At 40.9% G+C, this 15,607-nt stretch overlaps 1 protein-coding gene across 1 annotated transcript; it reads right to left on the bottom strand.

Moving 5' to 3' along the window:
• Positions 1–7,385: 7,385 nt before the first annotated feature.
• On the bottom strand, positions 7,386–8,809 carry LOC148101256 (uncharacterized). Its single transcript, XM_087845490.1, has 4 exons — positions 8,779–8,809; positions 8,004–8,362; positions 7,831–7,914; positions 7,386–7,691 (listed from the first exon to the last, which is right to left on the bottom strand). Exons 1-4 carry the CDS (start codon positions 8,807–8,809, stop codon positions 7,386–7,388), a joined length of 780 nt encoding a protein of 259 aa, XP_087701616.1.
• Between the last annotated feature and the right edge of the window lie 6,798 nt (positions 8,810–15,607).

Here is a 15,607-nt window from a genome sequence, read left to right as displayed (position 1 = left end):
TCATGAGTTCAGGCTTCAATTTCAACCCAATTATACCCTGTATTTTCGCAGTCGAACTCGTCTGGGCTTCACCTCTCACCGGTCTCCGTCCTCTTTTCACAGTGTCCTGTGTTGTCTTGAAATCTCCAGCAAACACAATCCCAAGTCAACTGTTTGCTGCTTCTCTGTTTGTTCTCCGTTGATCTTTTCAGTATTTTCCTTTTAGATCAAGTCCTGGCAAAATATCACACTCAGTGCCTTCAGACAGTTATGTCACACTGCTCTTACTAGCCTGCAGTTCACCGTGCATGTTTTCATCACGTGGTTTCTGCTTCTCTGTTGATACTTTCAGTCGTCTCTTTCAAGATTACTCCAAGCATGGCAAATCTGAAAATCAGTGTCCAGTGCTTTCCCACAGTTCTTTATCCCACTGTTAAACTGCCCAGCCTGTAATTCACAGTACATGTTGCATCACGTGCTTTTCTTACATGCTGCTGCTGGTGTCGTCAGTCGTCGTCAGTCTTAATGGTTCAGTTGCACTGTCTTTTGCCTGCTGTTAATTCTTCAAGTCCACAATGTTCTGTCGGTCTTCATCAAGAGATTAACTGTCCTTTAAGCTTCTTCTCAGGATGGGGACAAAGTGAGAGGTCAAGCTGTAAAATGTTAAGCCAAAACCTGGCCTGTTTTCCTCCGAATTCTGTTAATCTATGGTTTTGCCGGTGTACTCAAGGTTCCAGGTTGAGAGAAGTCCACCTGTATGACACACTAAAGCATACAATTAATATCCTTTTCATTTCTTTTCTTAAAACCTCCATTTGCTTCATCTGCCCAGAGTTTAACTCGTCTGTTTCTCTCTCTGGGTGCTCCCTTGACACAGTCAGTTCCTTTTATGGGCATGCAGAGTTCCTGTCTCACACACCATTTCCTGTCGCACATGCAGCTGCTCAGAGCCATACTTTCTGTTCCTCTTTCCTATTTTACAGCCTAATCAAACTCTTTAGTTCTACTAAGTCTTGATCTAAAAACAATGCACCCTTATTTCACGCACACACACTTTTAACTATACTAAATTCTTTGCATTTGTCAGCATTCACATCACAGTCTTCAGCGTGCTCAACATTGCTCTTTCAGACATCAGGAATCGTCTCGCACACACCGCCTTTTCTCTCACACTTCCACTTTTCCGCTTACTCTACTATCCACTTTCGTAGTGTTTTTCTTACTTATTATTTTTGTACAAATCACACCCAATCACTCAAAACCTGCTTCTCACAGCATTCACACACTTAAACTGTGACAGGAGTTGAGGAATATAACTCAAAATACGCTTTCCTAAGAGTATTTTAGACATGCTTTTCATAATCAGAAAGAGCAAGTCAAAGAAAAATTGAAACCTCTATTAATTCTCACAGCACACACAAGAAATTAAAAAATAAAACACACCAGCATTTATTGCTGAAGAGAGGTTACTAATGAAAGTAATATGTTAGTCTTAAGCATATACAATGCACTCAATATATTTATATATATATATCCAACTCAGTCAATTACTATACATCCACTACGGCAACTCAAAACTTTATTTATAGTCCTCTAATAAACATAAATGGCGTCTTAAACATACGCATTTCAATAATGTTTGCATCACAATACTCTTTTCTTCTTCTATCCTTCTATCACTATTAGTCACAGAGCCCCCTACTGGTAACTGAGTATATGTTCATATTCAGTCCCCCTGTAAAGCAACCCTTCACCATCTTAGCAGTGTATGTAAACATAACATTTCTCCTCATTCTCACAGAATTCTACTACCTCAGTATTACTTACTTAACATAGTAACATTACTATTTGCACATAACATTATCCGTAGTAAACTTTGCAACCAGACAGCATTTCAATGCTGCTTGCTGAACCTATTTCACTTATAACACTACTGGGTTGAACTATACCTGTGATCTTAACATACCCATCTTGTACATTTAAGGTTACTGTAGTAACTTAACAACCTTAAGTCACAAAACTTCACAAATAAATCACAGTAAATCAATCATCTATTATACGTGGCCTCAGAATTAGCTGTATAGAACCAACAGCTCAAGCGTGTTTTTTTCCCACTTTTTTTTTCTCTCTCTTTTTTTAAAAAAAAACAAAACTAATTTCATTACATAATCCTTGGTCCAAGCTGGTAACTGTCTCGGTCTGTTAGGAACAGAAGGTCTTTTAGGAGTTTCTCTTGTGTTGTTTTCAACCTCTTCACCTGCCTGCAACGGCTCAGCATTCTCTGCTCGGCAGAGTGAGAGACGGGCTGCATTCCATCGCTTTCCATCACTCAAGATGAAGGTGCTCAGTCCAGTCTGTTGCTGCACTGACAGTGGATCAGTGAACTGTCTCTCTCCCTTCCCCACTTGGAAAGGCTTACGTATCCGCACCCTGTCACCGACCACAAGCTGGGGAGGTTTTGCCCCCCTCTTAGCACCAGTGTAGCATTTACTCCTACGTTGCTGGTGAAAGACTCTGGCCCTGCATTGGTCATACTGTCCTGTGTCTTTGGGAAATGGCAGGACATTTAGCTTTGTTCTCATTGGTCTCCCTCTGAGAAGCTGAAACGGAGCTGCTCCAGTTGTTGCATGAGCTGTAGCACGGTAATTCTGTAGCATCTCTGTTACGGCGGGCTTACACGGCTTCTGGGACACCTGTGCAGCCTGAACACAGTCCTTCAGTACTCCGTTGAATCTTTAAACACCCGTTCACTTGAGGGTGGTACACACTTGTTCTAATGTGCTTGATGCCCCTTTCCTTCAGGAAATCAGCAAAGGCAGATGAAGTGAATTGTGGTCCATTATCTGTCGTAAGCTCACAAGGGTTTCCCTCCCGTACAAAAACTGAAGACAAGAACCTAATAACAGTTTCTGTAGTAGCTGATGAAGTAAAGGCTACTTCTGGCCATTTGCTTAAGTAATCGACCAGTGTGATAGCAAACCTGCAGTCCTGCGACCCACGGTCAAAAGGTCCAACAATGTCAACGGCCACATGCTGAAAGGGACCATCTGGAAACTGAACCGGCTGTAGGGGAGCAGGAGCAGTTTTGGCCGTTTTGTCACACGATTGACAGACTGAGCACGATGACAGAATCGCATGGACTTCAGTATCCATGCATGGCCACCAGTAAAGCTCTCTGAGCCGCTGCTTTGTGCGAACTATGCCCTGGTGACCTTCGTGTGTGAGGCATATCACCTTTTCTCGCAGAGACCTTGGGACCACCAGACATTTCGCCCGGAAAACCAAAGGTGACTCCACAGCAAGTTCATGTTGCACCAGGAAATACGGCTGCATCTCAGGTGGGAGAGACCTTTTCACCTTAGGCCAGCCTGAGCAGATAACCTGTCGCAGCAGAGAAAGGTCAGGGCAGTCCTCACATTCAGCTTTAAAATACGTCAACAGTGTCGCTGTCAAGAGAGGAGAAACTTCAGCTATCTCCAAGAGAAGGTCTTTTTCAACATCAATGTCAGTACTGGAGTACGTCAGGGGAACCCGTGAGAGGCAGTCTGCGATGACATTCTGAACACCAGGACGGAACTGCACATCGTACTGAAAACATATCAACCTTGCAGAATATTGTGCGATTCTTATGCCCGCTCTGTTCATACTTTTGGTGCTGAGAAGGGTAGTAAGAGCTTGGTGGTCAGTACGAAGCGTGAATCTGCGGCCCCATACATATGCACGCCATCTTTCCACCACCCAGACACAGGCTAATGCCTCCTTTTCTGTGGTGGAATACTTTCTTTCAGCAGGAGACAGTGTTCGGGAGGCGAACGCCACAACCCGCTCTACTTGATCTGGATCTAACTGCGTCAACACAGCTCCGAGCCTGTAGTCTGATGCATCTGTGGTGATAAAAGCAGGTAAGTCAGGGTCATAGATGGCAAGTGCAGGACTTTCCAGAAGGAGTTTTTTCAGGTTACTGAAGCTCTCATGTGCTGCCTCGTTCCACTGGAGTTCAACTTTCATGTCTGTTTTCAGCAACTGTCGCAGTGGCTCCACCAGTGTAGCATAATCTGGAATAAATTTACTGAACCAGGATGACAAACCCAGGAACGAGCGCAATGCAGCCATATCCTTTGGAGCAGGAGCCTCAGCAATAGCAGTAAGGTGATGTTGGCTTGGACGTAGGCCTTCCTTTGAGATTACATGGCCCAGGAATGTAATGTGTGACTGGCAGAAGGAACTTTTCCCAGTATTAATCTGCAGGCCGACGTCTCTGAGACGTTGGAGGACAGCTTGCAGGCGTGTATAATAAATAAATAAATTTTTATTTATATAGCACCTTTCAAGACAATCACAAAGTGCTGCACATAAGATTACAAGTCATAAAAAGATTTAAAAAGAGAAAATAAAACAGGCAAAAAATTAACCAAAAGCAGTTTTAAAAGGGTAAGCTTTGAGTTGTTTTTTTAAAAAACAGCTACTGAGTCCGCAGTTCTTAATGTTTTGGGGTTCCACAGTTCCACACAGAGTTACACAGTCTAGGGGGCCACAGTGGCAAAAGCTCTATCACCCTTAGTCCTCCTCTTAGTATTTTTTCTTTTCATGCACCTCCTTTGATGTTCCATAGACAATGATTTCATCTAAGTAGTTGCGAACACCAGGCAGATATTTCAGGACCGTTTGCATCATTTTCTGGAAAGCCGAAGGTGCTGATGCTAGGCCAAATGGAACACGTGTGAACTGGAACAGTCCCTCATGAGTGATAAAAGCAGTCAGCTTGCGGCTCTCCAGATGCAAAGGTAATTGGTGGTATGCTGAGCTCAGGTCAATCTGGCTGTAGTGAGTGGCACCCACCAACTCAGAAAACAGATTCTCTATGTGAGGAAGAGGATGGCAGTCAGCAATGATGCTCTTATTGGGTTCACGAAGGTCAACACACAGTCTCAACTCCCTTTTGCGCTTCCGGGTCACGACCAGAGGACTCACCCACTCAGCTGCATCAATCCTTTCAATTATGCCAGCTTTGCGTAAACGAGAGAGTTCCGCTGATACCTCTGTACGTACACTTAATGGCAGGCGTCTCAGCTTTTGACGTACAGGCTGCACATTGTTGTTTACCTGTACTTTATGGATGAATCCTTTAACACATCCAAGTTGAGCTGGTGGAATAGGATCAACATTGTATAACTTCCGGTTAGTAGAATCCGGCTCATCTGCAGTTTCATCCTGAATGCGGTCCACTTTGCCTCTGACGATGCAGACGTTCAGTGCTCTAATGAGGTCGAGGCCTAATAGCGGGGAACCAGCTTTGACAATGTAGAAGGAAGCAGGAACTTTTTCATTCTGTGCATGCAGTGCAACTGATGCAGGCAGACAACCCATCACAGCTAACTCATCTTTAGCACAAGTAACTAGTTTGACTTTAGGTCGCACCAGTGAACAGTCTGCAAAATACTGTCTGTAGATAGTTTCTGGCAGAATACACACAGAAGCTCCAGTGTCTACTATCAGCTCTACCGTCTTAGAACCACCTTGTACAGTTTCAATGTCGACAGTGCAGGTAAGCTTATCTTGAATAGCTGCCATCATTTTAGCATCTTGCACGCACAGTACTGCCAATTCTGGAACCATGTGGTAAACGGAATCGGCGGCTCACCCACATGTGGAAGAAAAGATGGTGAAATCGGAACTGATGGACTCATCCTCGTCGCCAATTTGTGGTGTTTTCGACAGAACGGAGACGGGCTTGGTTTATAATGGAACATGTATTCAGCAGTAGTTAGCCATCCAAAACATATCACAAAACTCTTTTTTTCTTCTATCCTTCTATCACTATTAGTCAGAGCCCCCTACTGGTAACTGAGTATATGTTCATATTCAGTCGCCCTGTAAAGTAACCCTTCACCATCTTAGCAGTGTATGTAAACATAACAGTGTCCCAATCCGAAGTGTACTCCAAATGCGCAGTTCATGTCCCCAAATTTGAAGGGTGGGTCCGGTGTAGAGTTTGTGGCCCCATATATCCCAGGATTCCTAGCGCGGCGGTGGGTGTGGATATTTTTTCCGGAGGAAAAAACAAACAAAAAAACAAAAACAGGATGGCTGAAGCGGGGCGGCCAAAAACTAAACTCTTAAAAGTAAGTACTGAATATGTCACTTATTTAAGTGCGAGTGTTTAAGAACATTAAGACATTACTGTTGGCAAAGTAGTGATGTTAGTACTTGTAGAATTAACGTGGCTTTAAAGCCTTTACTTTAAAATATACACCGTTCAATAGTTGACCTTAATTTTACAGAGTATGTGATTTTATGGATAATTAAAGTCAGTCATATATTGTGAGATTATTGTATTATCTTATGTCATGTTATACATTATACCTCTAAAGACTGAAATCATTGTGTAGTTTTAAGTTGCATTTAACTCTGGACTTAGAAGGTGACAACTATTAGATTTATTAGACTGATTTGTATTACATTAGACTGCTGATTTATTGTGAATGAATTACATTGTTTTATGATGCATTATACTGCTGTAAGATATATAAGAAATACTGTTTTCTATTTCAGGTATTCCTGGGAAAATCTTTTTGTCCATTTGAAAGCTCCAGATTCTTTAGATTGACTGTCTCATACGTTGATTGTGAATATAGAAGATTGTAGCTCAAGTTAACATGGAAAGATAGAGGTCTAAAGTCTCTAAAACATTTGGATGTTCAGTCTCTGACAGAAGGTTTGGAGACATGTAGAAAGTTCAGTTTGAATGGGTGAAACAAATATTTTATTCAGTTTCTCACACACAAGGAAGAGAATTTTCTTCATGTACAATATTTTTTACAACAAAATGAAACAAAACACATTTTGATGAATTCATCTCTTAATCTTATATACAGAATTTCTGATGGTGTTTTCTCTGATATCCCAGTATGTATTTTAGCTATTTTGACTATTTACAGTAGCTGGAGCCTACTGAATTCTAATATTTCTAAAATCCGTTGGATATTGAATACCCCCCTCCCCCTTTACTGAAAGCGATCAAATCCGAGACTCTTCATGTTGAGCTACATGAAGACAATAAAAATATAATAAAAAAGTCCAGGGTTGTTTATATTCCATTCAGTGCTGAACTGGTGTTCAAATCAAATTTTATTAGTCAAATACACAGTCATACAAAGTACAACATGCAGTGAAATTCCTGTGTCCTGGGGCTGCGGATGTAGCCGCACCAGGAAGAAACCAAAAAGACAAAAAGACCGTGAAAATACGTACATCAGGGACAAGAGGGGGAAAAAAGGAAACAGGTATGCAGGGGAGAGACGATGTTTGGGTTTGGTGCCTCCAATTTCAGAGACAGTCTAAATGTCTGTCACTCATCACCAGGTCTGTCAATTTCTTGTTAAAGAGCCGTGAGCTTCTCCAAGATTTTATCCATGTTGCGTTGAGAGTTCCATGAAAACAGTCTGAGTACTCACAGCTCTTCCCATTGCTTCGATCGTAGTGGCCATTTTTGCTGGGTTTTGAACAGCTGTGTCGTATTCGTGATGCCCGTTGCCTGGTGGCATTGACCAGCCAAACATCTGAGGGGAGTCAGGAGGGGTCCATTGAGGTCCAGCCGCAGAATTGCCCACAGCATGAGAATAGTGGGCCTGATTATTTGCACCCATTCTCATTGAATTTACCTGGTGCTGGGTGTACTGCTCCCTGAACGGGGGCTGTCTCTCTCCCTGAAACTGAAGGGGACAAGGGGACTGTCAGTAAAACGAGAATAGTTGTTTTAAATTATTGGCATTACACTTTTTTAAATACAGTCAAATACCCTAATAATGACAGAATCATAAACAATTCTGATTAATAATAGGAGATACTTACATGAAGTGGGACATCCTGATTCACATGCTGAAGATGTGAACTCCTCCTAAACTTACTCCGTTTGTTTTGAAACCAGGTTTTAACCTAAAATGGAAGAAAACAGAAAACATTTCATGAGTACAATGGACCCAAAATTCAATTTCTTATGTTGTAGTAAATTGAAAGACACTCACCTGTTTGTAGGTCAGCCCTGTCATCTCTGCCAACTGTTTCATCTCTCCTGGCTCATGGTAATGTTTCACATTAAACTGATGGACAAGAATATCCAACTGTCTCTCTGTGAACACCACCCGGGCCTTTCCTTTAGGTTTCTCTGGAGCAGTGCTGGGATGGTCCAGAGTGGCAGTGATGTTGCCATCCTGGCTTCTTGGGACAGCAAAATCTTGTTTCTGCTCTGAGAAAGAGCTGGAAACTGTCTCAGAGGTAGCAAAGGTTTTGTTGCCCATCTCCTTTCTTAGAGCAGTCTCTGCCCATATAGAGAGTTCTTCCAAGGAAAGACTCCCTTCAAGCCCGCTGCCTGAACTCCACGAGTCTGTGAGGGTAAAGACACAAGAGGCCAAGTAAGAACAAGTCTATATGGTCCACATGGGTCAGTTGCTGATATGTTTTGGCACGATTGACTTTGTAACAGAAATAATAAAAAAGGGAATATTGATGAGTTTTAAACACAACAGTTTCACACAAACTTGGGGAAAAAAGTGGTCGGATATTTGTAGTGTGTTTCTCTTCTGAGACAGCAGGAAAAAAAGTTTTTAAAAAGGTAAATTGCTGAGCCTGAAACACAACAGTTTCCCAAAAAAGTGGAATATTTGTACATTATTCAGAACCAAGAGTGACTTCTGCCATCAGGACTTACAACACAGAGTGAAAGAGTATTTTTGCAAGTTGTCTTAGATGTTAGCCAACTCTGTTCATGTAGCTCACCAGGCAACAATGCTGAGTACATACCTGGAGAAAAGTGCATCCCATAATCTTCCATCTTTGAAATCCCAGTGATTAAAACAGGAAAGCTGGAGAAAGTATCTCTGCTGAAAGAGCTCCAAACCAAGCAGGAAGGTGAATTAAGACTTAAGAGCAATTCTCCTGGGCTTTTAAAGAGGTTTGTGGGTGTGGGCAGGAATGTGGGGGGTTGAGCTTCTTCCTTTGTGAGCCACTTTACCCTACCAAGTTTCTACCAACTGGCATCATTTACATTTCTTTAAAATGCTGTTTCTGAGGTCTGAAAACAGAAAGTACAGTTAGAAAGCAGCCATACAAATGAGCTTTACCAAATCCTTTCAGCTCACAGTTTATAAAATCTCAAAACTGCAATGCCTAAAATTACTATTCTACTTTCAATTAAACCTCCTACCCATTACTTTAGTGTCCATTTTAACTGCTCTTAAATTAGCAAAAAATAAATAAATTCAACACCAAATTCAGTTCGGTGGGTCTTTCATTTGGTCGTTCTTTGGTTTTTCAGTCAGTGGGTGAGTGATAGCAAGATTAAGTGGAAAGTGTCTATGTGAGTGGAAAGTTCTTCCCACTCACATAGATCATTTTTGCAAATGCATCCTCACACTAATTTGATCCCCAGGCGTTCAGTTGCACCTTTGTGTAAACCCCCAAAGCATCTTTTTAAGGTCAAAACAAGTTTTTCAAACTCTGACAAACCATTAAAAAAATCTGACACTGAATATCATGATGACCACTGACCACTCGTTTTGTCTTCATTAACTTTATTAAATGAAACAGTTTAAAAGTGGCAACTGAAATTACATCAATTGAACTCAGCATCTTTGAAAATGTTTTAAAATAAGCAAAATTATACCAATATTACATACAACTAATGACTTACATAACTAAGATCTTTGTGATCATGTGGAGAACATTTGGAGTTTATAAGGTAGCACATGGTAGCTTTCACCTTTGAAATGCACCTCTACATTGTAAAAGTCTCTGACACTAAAACACCCACATAAGTCAATGTAAACAATACCAAGGCTAACGATCCACAACAACGCTCGTCATAAACCCACGGACACATGCATCTGGCCTCTGGCTCATTCAGAATTAAAGAGACGCACCCAGTTCAGCCAGTGACCACTAAACATACGCTAATGTGTCTTTTAGAGTTCCTGTATCACACCCTGCTACCTCTGATTAATTATCAGGTCAATGCAGACAGATGGCACCAGGGCCATGAGAAATAAATAAAGGTTTCTGTGTTAACATGTCTTGATTTGAAGTAATTTCAAAGTCATATTATGTGCAGATGACACAAAGTTATTGTGGAAGTAACTTGGAACAACCTCTGAATGAACTAGAAAATGAATTCAACTGAATTCTCGGTTATTTCTATAATCAGTTAACACTGAGTCTGAGCAAAAACAAAACTCATACTATTCAGGAGTCTGATAAATAATTACTTTTTAAATTCTTTGTTATGTTGAGGTTCATTAAAAGTAACTTGTTAAATGTACATATGTTTTGAAATCTCATGTTGTCATCTGGCTGTGCCATTACCATGGTGACGTGGACGCCATGGCAGGAAATACTTGGTGGACGCCTCTCCTTATATGTTCACTTTTTAAAAAAAAAAAAAAAAAGTTGCAGCTTGACGCTCCTGTTAAAATAGAGGAAGTTTTTGGCTCAATCAAGTGTATGCGAGCGGTAAGGCCCCAGGCTCAGACAGATTTCTAGCAGAGTTGTTAAAAAAATTTAAAGACAAGCTAGCCCCTCTCCTTCTTGATCTATATAATGAATCTCTGAGAAAAGGCTGGCTGCCCCCCACTTTAACGAAGGCATCTATTTCAGTTTTACTGAAGAAAGGCAAAGAGCCTACGGCCTGTGAGTCCTACAGGCCCCTGTCTCTCCTAAATGTAGATTAAGATTTTGGCAAAACTACTTGCAATTCGGCTCGAGGCCGTTCTCTAGTGATGTGCGGATCGATCCTGAAATATCGATTCCTCCGATACCAATCATTTATGTTCTATAATCGATTCTCACATTAAAATATCGATATTTTAGTAATTTAGGGTAAATTTGTAGTTTATCATTAACAGGAACACAGTGGAAAGAAATTATAACATTCGGATTGTCTACATTCAAAGGAACTACTTCCTCTTCCGCCTTTCATAGTCATGTGCGAAATACGGCTGCATAAATGTCTCTGTCTACAGAAAGCCGGGTAGTAGGTCACGAGCTCCCTCGGTGGAGGGTGAATATAACTGGGCGCTGACGTAAACTCACTTCTGAAAACCCCGGAGGAACCCTCCCAATGGATTAATAAAGTTAAATTTAATTTAATCCAATCTAATAACTTTAATCTCAGCCAAACTGATTTACTCGCGAACAAATAAAACACTGAAAAAGCCAAACAATAACATTTTTAAGTTATCTAAGTGACTTATATATCATGTTTAACTCGAGTAGCGAAAGACCGCGGGGGTTTGAAAACAATGTGTCAGTTGGCTCAGATATTTGAAGTTTACACAGCTACATTCTCACCTGAAAATATGTTAAAAGTTTTTTGCGACACAGAAAGAGAAATAAGAGTTTTAATAAAACTAAGTAGCTGCCGCCATTGTTGGAAACTGGAATTGGCTGGGCCCTCTATGAATTCTGTGATATGGTTTTTCAATTTTGTTGTCCGGGTGGAAAATCGGGAGAAATTTGGGAGAATGGTGGCTCCGGGAGATTTTCGGGAAGGGCACTGAAATTCGGTATTCTCCCGGAAAAATCGGGAGGGTTGGCATGTATGGTAACATATGGCAACATCACTAACCTTGTCAAACACCTCAGAGTAAATCATATCACAGAATATGAGGAGTGTATGTTGAGGAGAACTGAAGAGGACGACAGGGACAGGGGCTGCTAGGGCGAGACAGACGTCTCTCACGGAGTCCTTTAGTGCTGCAGGCAGGCAAGGTGTTCAAATAGGCACAACTTCAGTTTTTTTTATTTCTATATGATGAACCCTGCATTATTAAGTGATAAGAACAAGTAATCTGTCCTGATGTCCTGTGTCTGATGCCCTGTAATCATTATGACGTTATAATTTGAGATACAATAAATAAAATATGTTTTTGTACAAAGTATCGGTATCGGATCAGTATCGTCGATACCACCCTGAATATTACTTGGTATTGGATCGGAATGGAAATCAGTGGTATCGCACATCACTACCGTTCTCCCACAGATTATCTCAAAGGAACAGAATGCACGCGTGCGGTGCTAAGCACAATTTTTTCTGCTCATTGTCCCACGTCTCCTGAGGTGATCATTTCTCTAGATGCAGAAAAGGCCTTTGATGGGGTTGAATGGGATTTAACTTTTTGCTGTACTGAATAGGTTTGGGTTTGGAGAAAGGTTTGTGTCTTGGACCAAACTTCTTTATACATCCCCTCAGGCTTCTGTCATCACCAACTCAGTTCGATCTGAGTATTTCCCACTTTGCTGTGGCACTCGACAGGGATGTCCTCTTTCTCCCCTTCTCTTTGCTTTAGCCATAGAACCTCTTTCTGTTGCTCTGAAATCCCTCTCTTCCTTTCATGGAATTATCCGTGCAGGTGTTGAACTTAAGGTATCCCTGTACGCAGATGACCTTCTTTTGTATGCAGTTGACCCAATATGTAGTCTTCCTCCAATTTTATCTGTCTTGGAAAAATTCAGCTCTTTTTCTGGCTATAAAATTAATTTACTCAAGAGGGAATGTTACCCTGTAAACTCTTTAGCGTTAACACTTGAGCAGTCTGACATTCCTTTTAAGCTCAGCCCCTCGGGGTTTAGGTACTTTGGAATTAATATTACACGAACTTTGCCTTTACTGTTTTCTGAGAATTGTGCCCCCCTGGTCTCACAATTTGCATTAGATTTCCAGAGGTAGAATTCACTCCCACTGTCACTAATTGGCAGGATTAATATTATCAAAATGAATGTGCTACCCCGATTTCTCTTTTTATGTCAGTGTATCCCCCTTTTTCTGCCCAAACAGTTTTTAAGCCCCTGGACCAGATGGTTTCTTCTTTTTTGTGGAATGGAAGAGCCCCTAGACTGAGGCTCTCTTTATTACAACAGTTTACCTCTAATGGGGGTCTTTCCCTACCAAATTCTTTAATGTACTACTGGTCTTCACCTATTCATAAGCTGACCTACTGGCTAAATTCACCTGACCTGATTTGGTGTAAACTTGAAATTCAATCAATTTTTCCATATTTTTTCACCTGCCTCCCTTATCTACTCATCACTGAATAGCGTTGCTTCAAATCCCGTAGTGCTCTCTACACTTAAGATATGGTTTCAGTTCAGGTCGCATTTTAAATTCATATCCCCCTCTACCAGATTACCATTGTTAAGGAATCATCTATTTCCCCCTGCCACTACCAACGGCGCCTATTTGACGTGGCACGAAAGAGGCATAAAAACCATGAGAGCCCTTTACAAAGATGATGTCTTTCTTAGTTTCATAGAACTATCCTCAAAATGTAACCTACCTCCTTCTCACTTGTTTCTCTATTTGCAAATTAGACTGTGCCTCATCACTGTTTCCAAATTTCCCAATTCTCCCTGCTGATCCATCATGGGTTGACCTTCTGGTTGTTAGGCCTAATCAAAAATCACCTCTATCAAATATATATTGTATGCTTATGGTGACCAAATCTGATTCTTCAGGTAAAATCAGAACCGCCTGGGAGCGTGAATTAGGTGTTGAACTGTTTAAATCATGGTGGGATAAGGTGAATCTCATCATGCGTTCAGGTACACGATGTGCTAGGCTACAGCTTATACAGTTTAAAGTAATAAATAGAGTCAATTTCTCAAAATCCCGTTTATCTAAATTTTTTCCTTCAATTATAGACCAATGTGACGGATGTCACACCTCCCCTTGCAATCTAAGCCATATGTTTTTCTTCTGTCCAAGTTTGAACAAATTTTGGACTGATTTCTTTTCTGTACTTTCAGGGGTTTTTGGAAGTTAGATCCGAGAAGACCCTTTAATTGCCATATTTGGAGTTCCAAAGATCCCTCTTAATATAACTCCCCAGCAAACTAAGATCTTAGCTTATTGTTCCCTTCTTGCTAGATGCTGTATTTTACTTCTTTGGAAATCTCCCACGTCTCCATCTGCATTGCAATGGCTTAATACTGTCCGGACATTCTTGAGGGTGGAGAAGGTATCACTCACAGTGAAAGGTAGTTCTGAAAGATTTATCCACAAGTGGACACCCTTTGTGGAATATCTCAAATATTTTCCTTAGAACAATGCAATTTACCCACCCTGCGACTAGATTGAAAAGAATTTGAATTGTACTCTGTTTTTTAAGGTAGGCATAGGCACTGAAGAAGTTTTTTTGTCCGGCAACCCACCATCAAAGTACCCATTGTCTCTGATGTCTGCAAATAAGAATAACCAGAACTCCAGACACTGGCTGCAAAGAAAATGCCACCAGTATTCAATTCTTTCATTGGAAGTACTTCCTCCCTCCAGGTAACTCTCAAAGGTGTCGTAAAGAGCCACGGGCACAAGGAAACACTGAAAGCATATAACATGGCCATTTTCAGTTCCAAGATCACCTCTTACAACTCTACACCGCTGCACCGCTTCTACGTAACACCCCCCCCATCACTTTCAGATTACTATTTGTTGTGTATGCCTTAAGACAGGTTATTTTTCTCGACAAACCATCAACACTCTCATTGATTCAGATGCCATATGGTTTCAGTTTGCCGTAGGAGTACAGGTGCCAGATGAAGTTCAGCCCTTTTGAAAAATAGTTTGCCTTCGCCTGAGACGTCTTGTGTGCCTCAATGCCACCCCTCAGGGATCCAGCTCATTCAACACCAAGCGCACATCCTCTTTCCTCACGCGTAGTCAATGTTCTCTGCATTTAGCATATATCCATCGGTACGCGTGAAGCTACCAGAGTACTGCAACTGGTTGTCAATGAATTCAACCAAGACTTCCAGGTCAGAGTACGCTTTTGTGACGAGTGTGTCCCCTAAGAACCTGCGCTAAGAACTCTCTTCAGATGTCTCTCACTTTTATAAAACTTGTGTGTACTGCCAAGCACTGTTTTAATATATAAAGATATTAAAACAGAGTCCAATCTCAGAATTAAAATCTACTTACTTTTTAGCCTTTTTATTAAATACTCTTAAATTTAAATACTTTGTTGACCTCAGAACTCTACACATAATTTATAAAGCAACAAACAAATCTTTGGCCAAAACATTTGGAACTTGATCAGGATGAAGACCAAATCATGATGACCTGAGAGAAATCCTTATGTTCAGCAAAGCTTCAGATGAAGATTTCTTCCACCTTGGTCTTGCCAGACCACATGCTGGTGGTTTTCACAAAGATTTAATAGACTTCCAACTCATCTGCAGTTTTCAACATGGAAGCTACATGCATGTTTTATCCTGTTTTACTTCTTGTAGATTTTATCTTCTTGCCATTTAAATATAAAACAGAGGCGGCTTTGATAAGAATCAGTGAATCTCAGTTAAAATAAAACAATAAGAAAAACATTAACATGTAATGTACATCTTTTTTTCCCTTCTTTTCCCCAGAGTTGGTGGGGCAGATGAAGGCTCGAGGCTGATAAAGTCAACTTTTTATATATATTGTAAATGTTGCAGTCAGTGCCATCCATTTTCTTCCAACAAATGACGACTTTGCTATGATTAAATACTGTCTGCATTTTTGTTTTGCTTTCATTGAGTCTCTAACATCATAATTTACAATATTTGATAGGATGTTAAAAAGTGAAAGTCATGAAATCTTGTGTTTAGC

This window comes from Neolamprologus brichardi, chromosome 9 (genome assembly GCF_056152115.1).
Source record: "Neolamprologus brichardi isolate AB-2024 chromosome 9, ASM5615211v1, whole genome shotgun sequence".
NCBI lineage: Eukaryota > Metazoa > Chordata > Actinopteri > Cichliformes > Cichlidae > Neolamprologus > Neolamprologus brichardi.
Note: the sequence above shows the minus strand (reverse complement) of the source record. Positions and strands in the feature narration are given on the sequence as shown.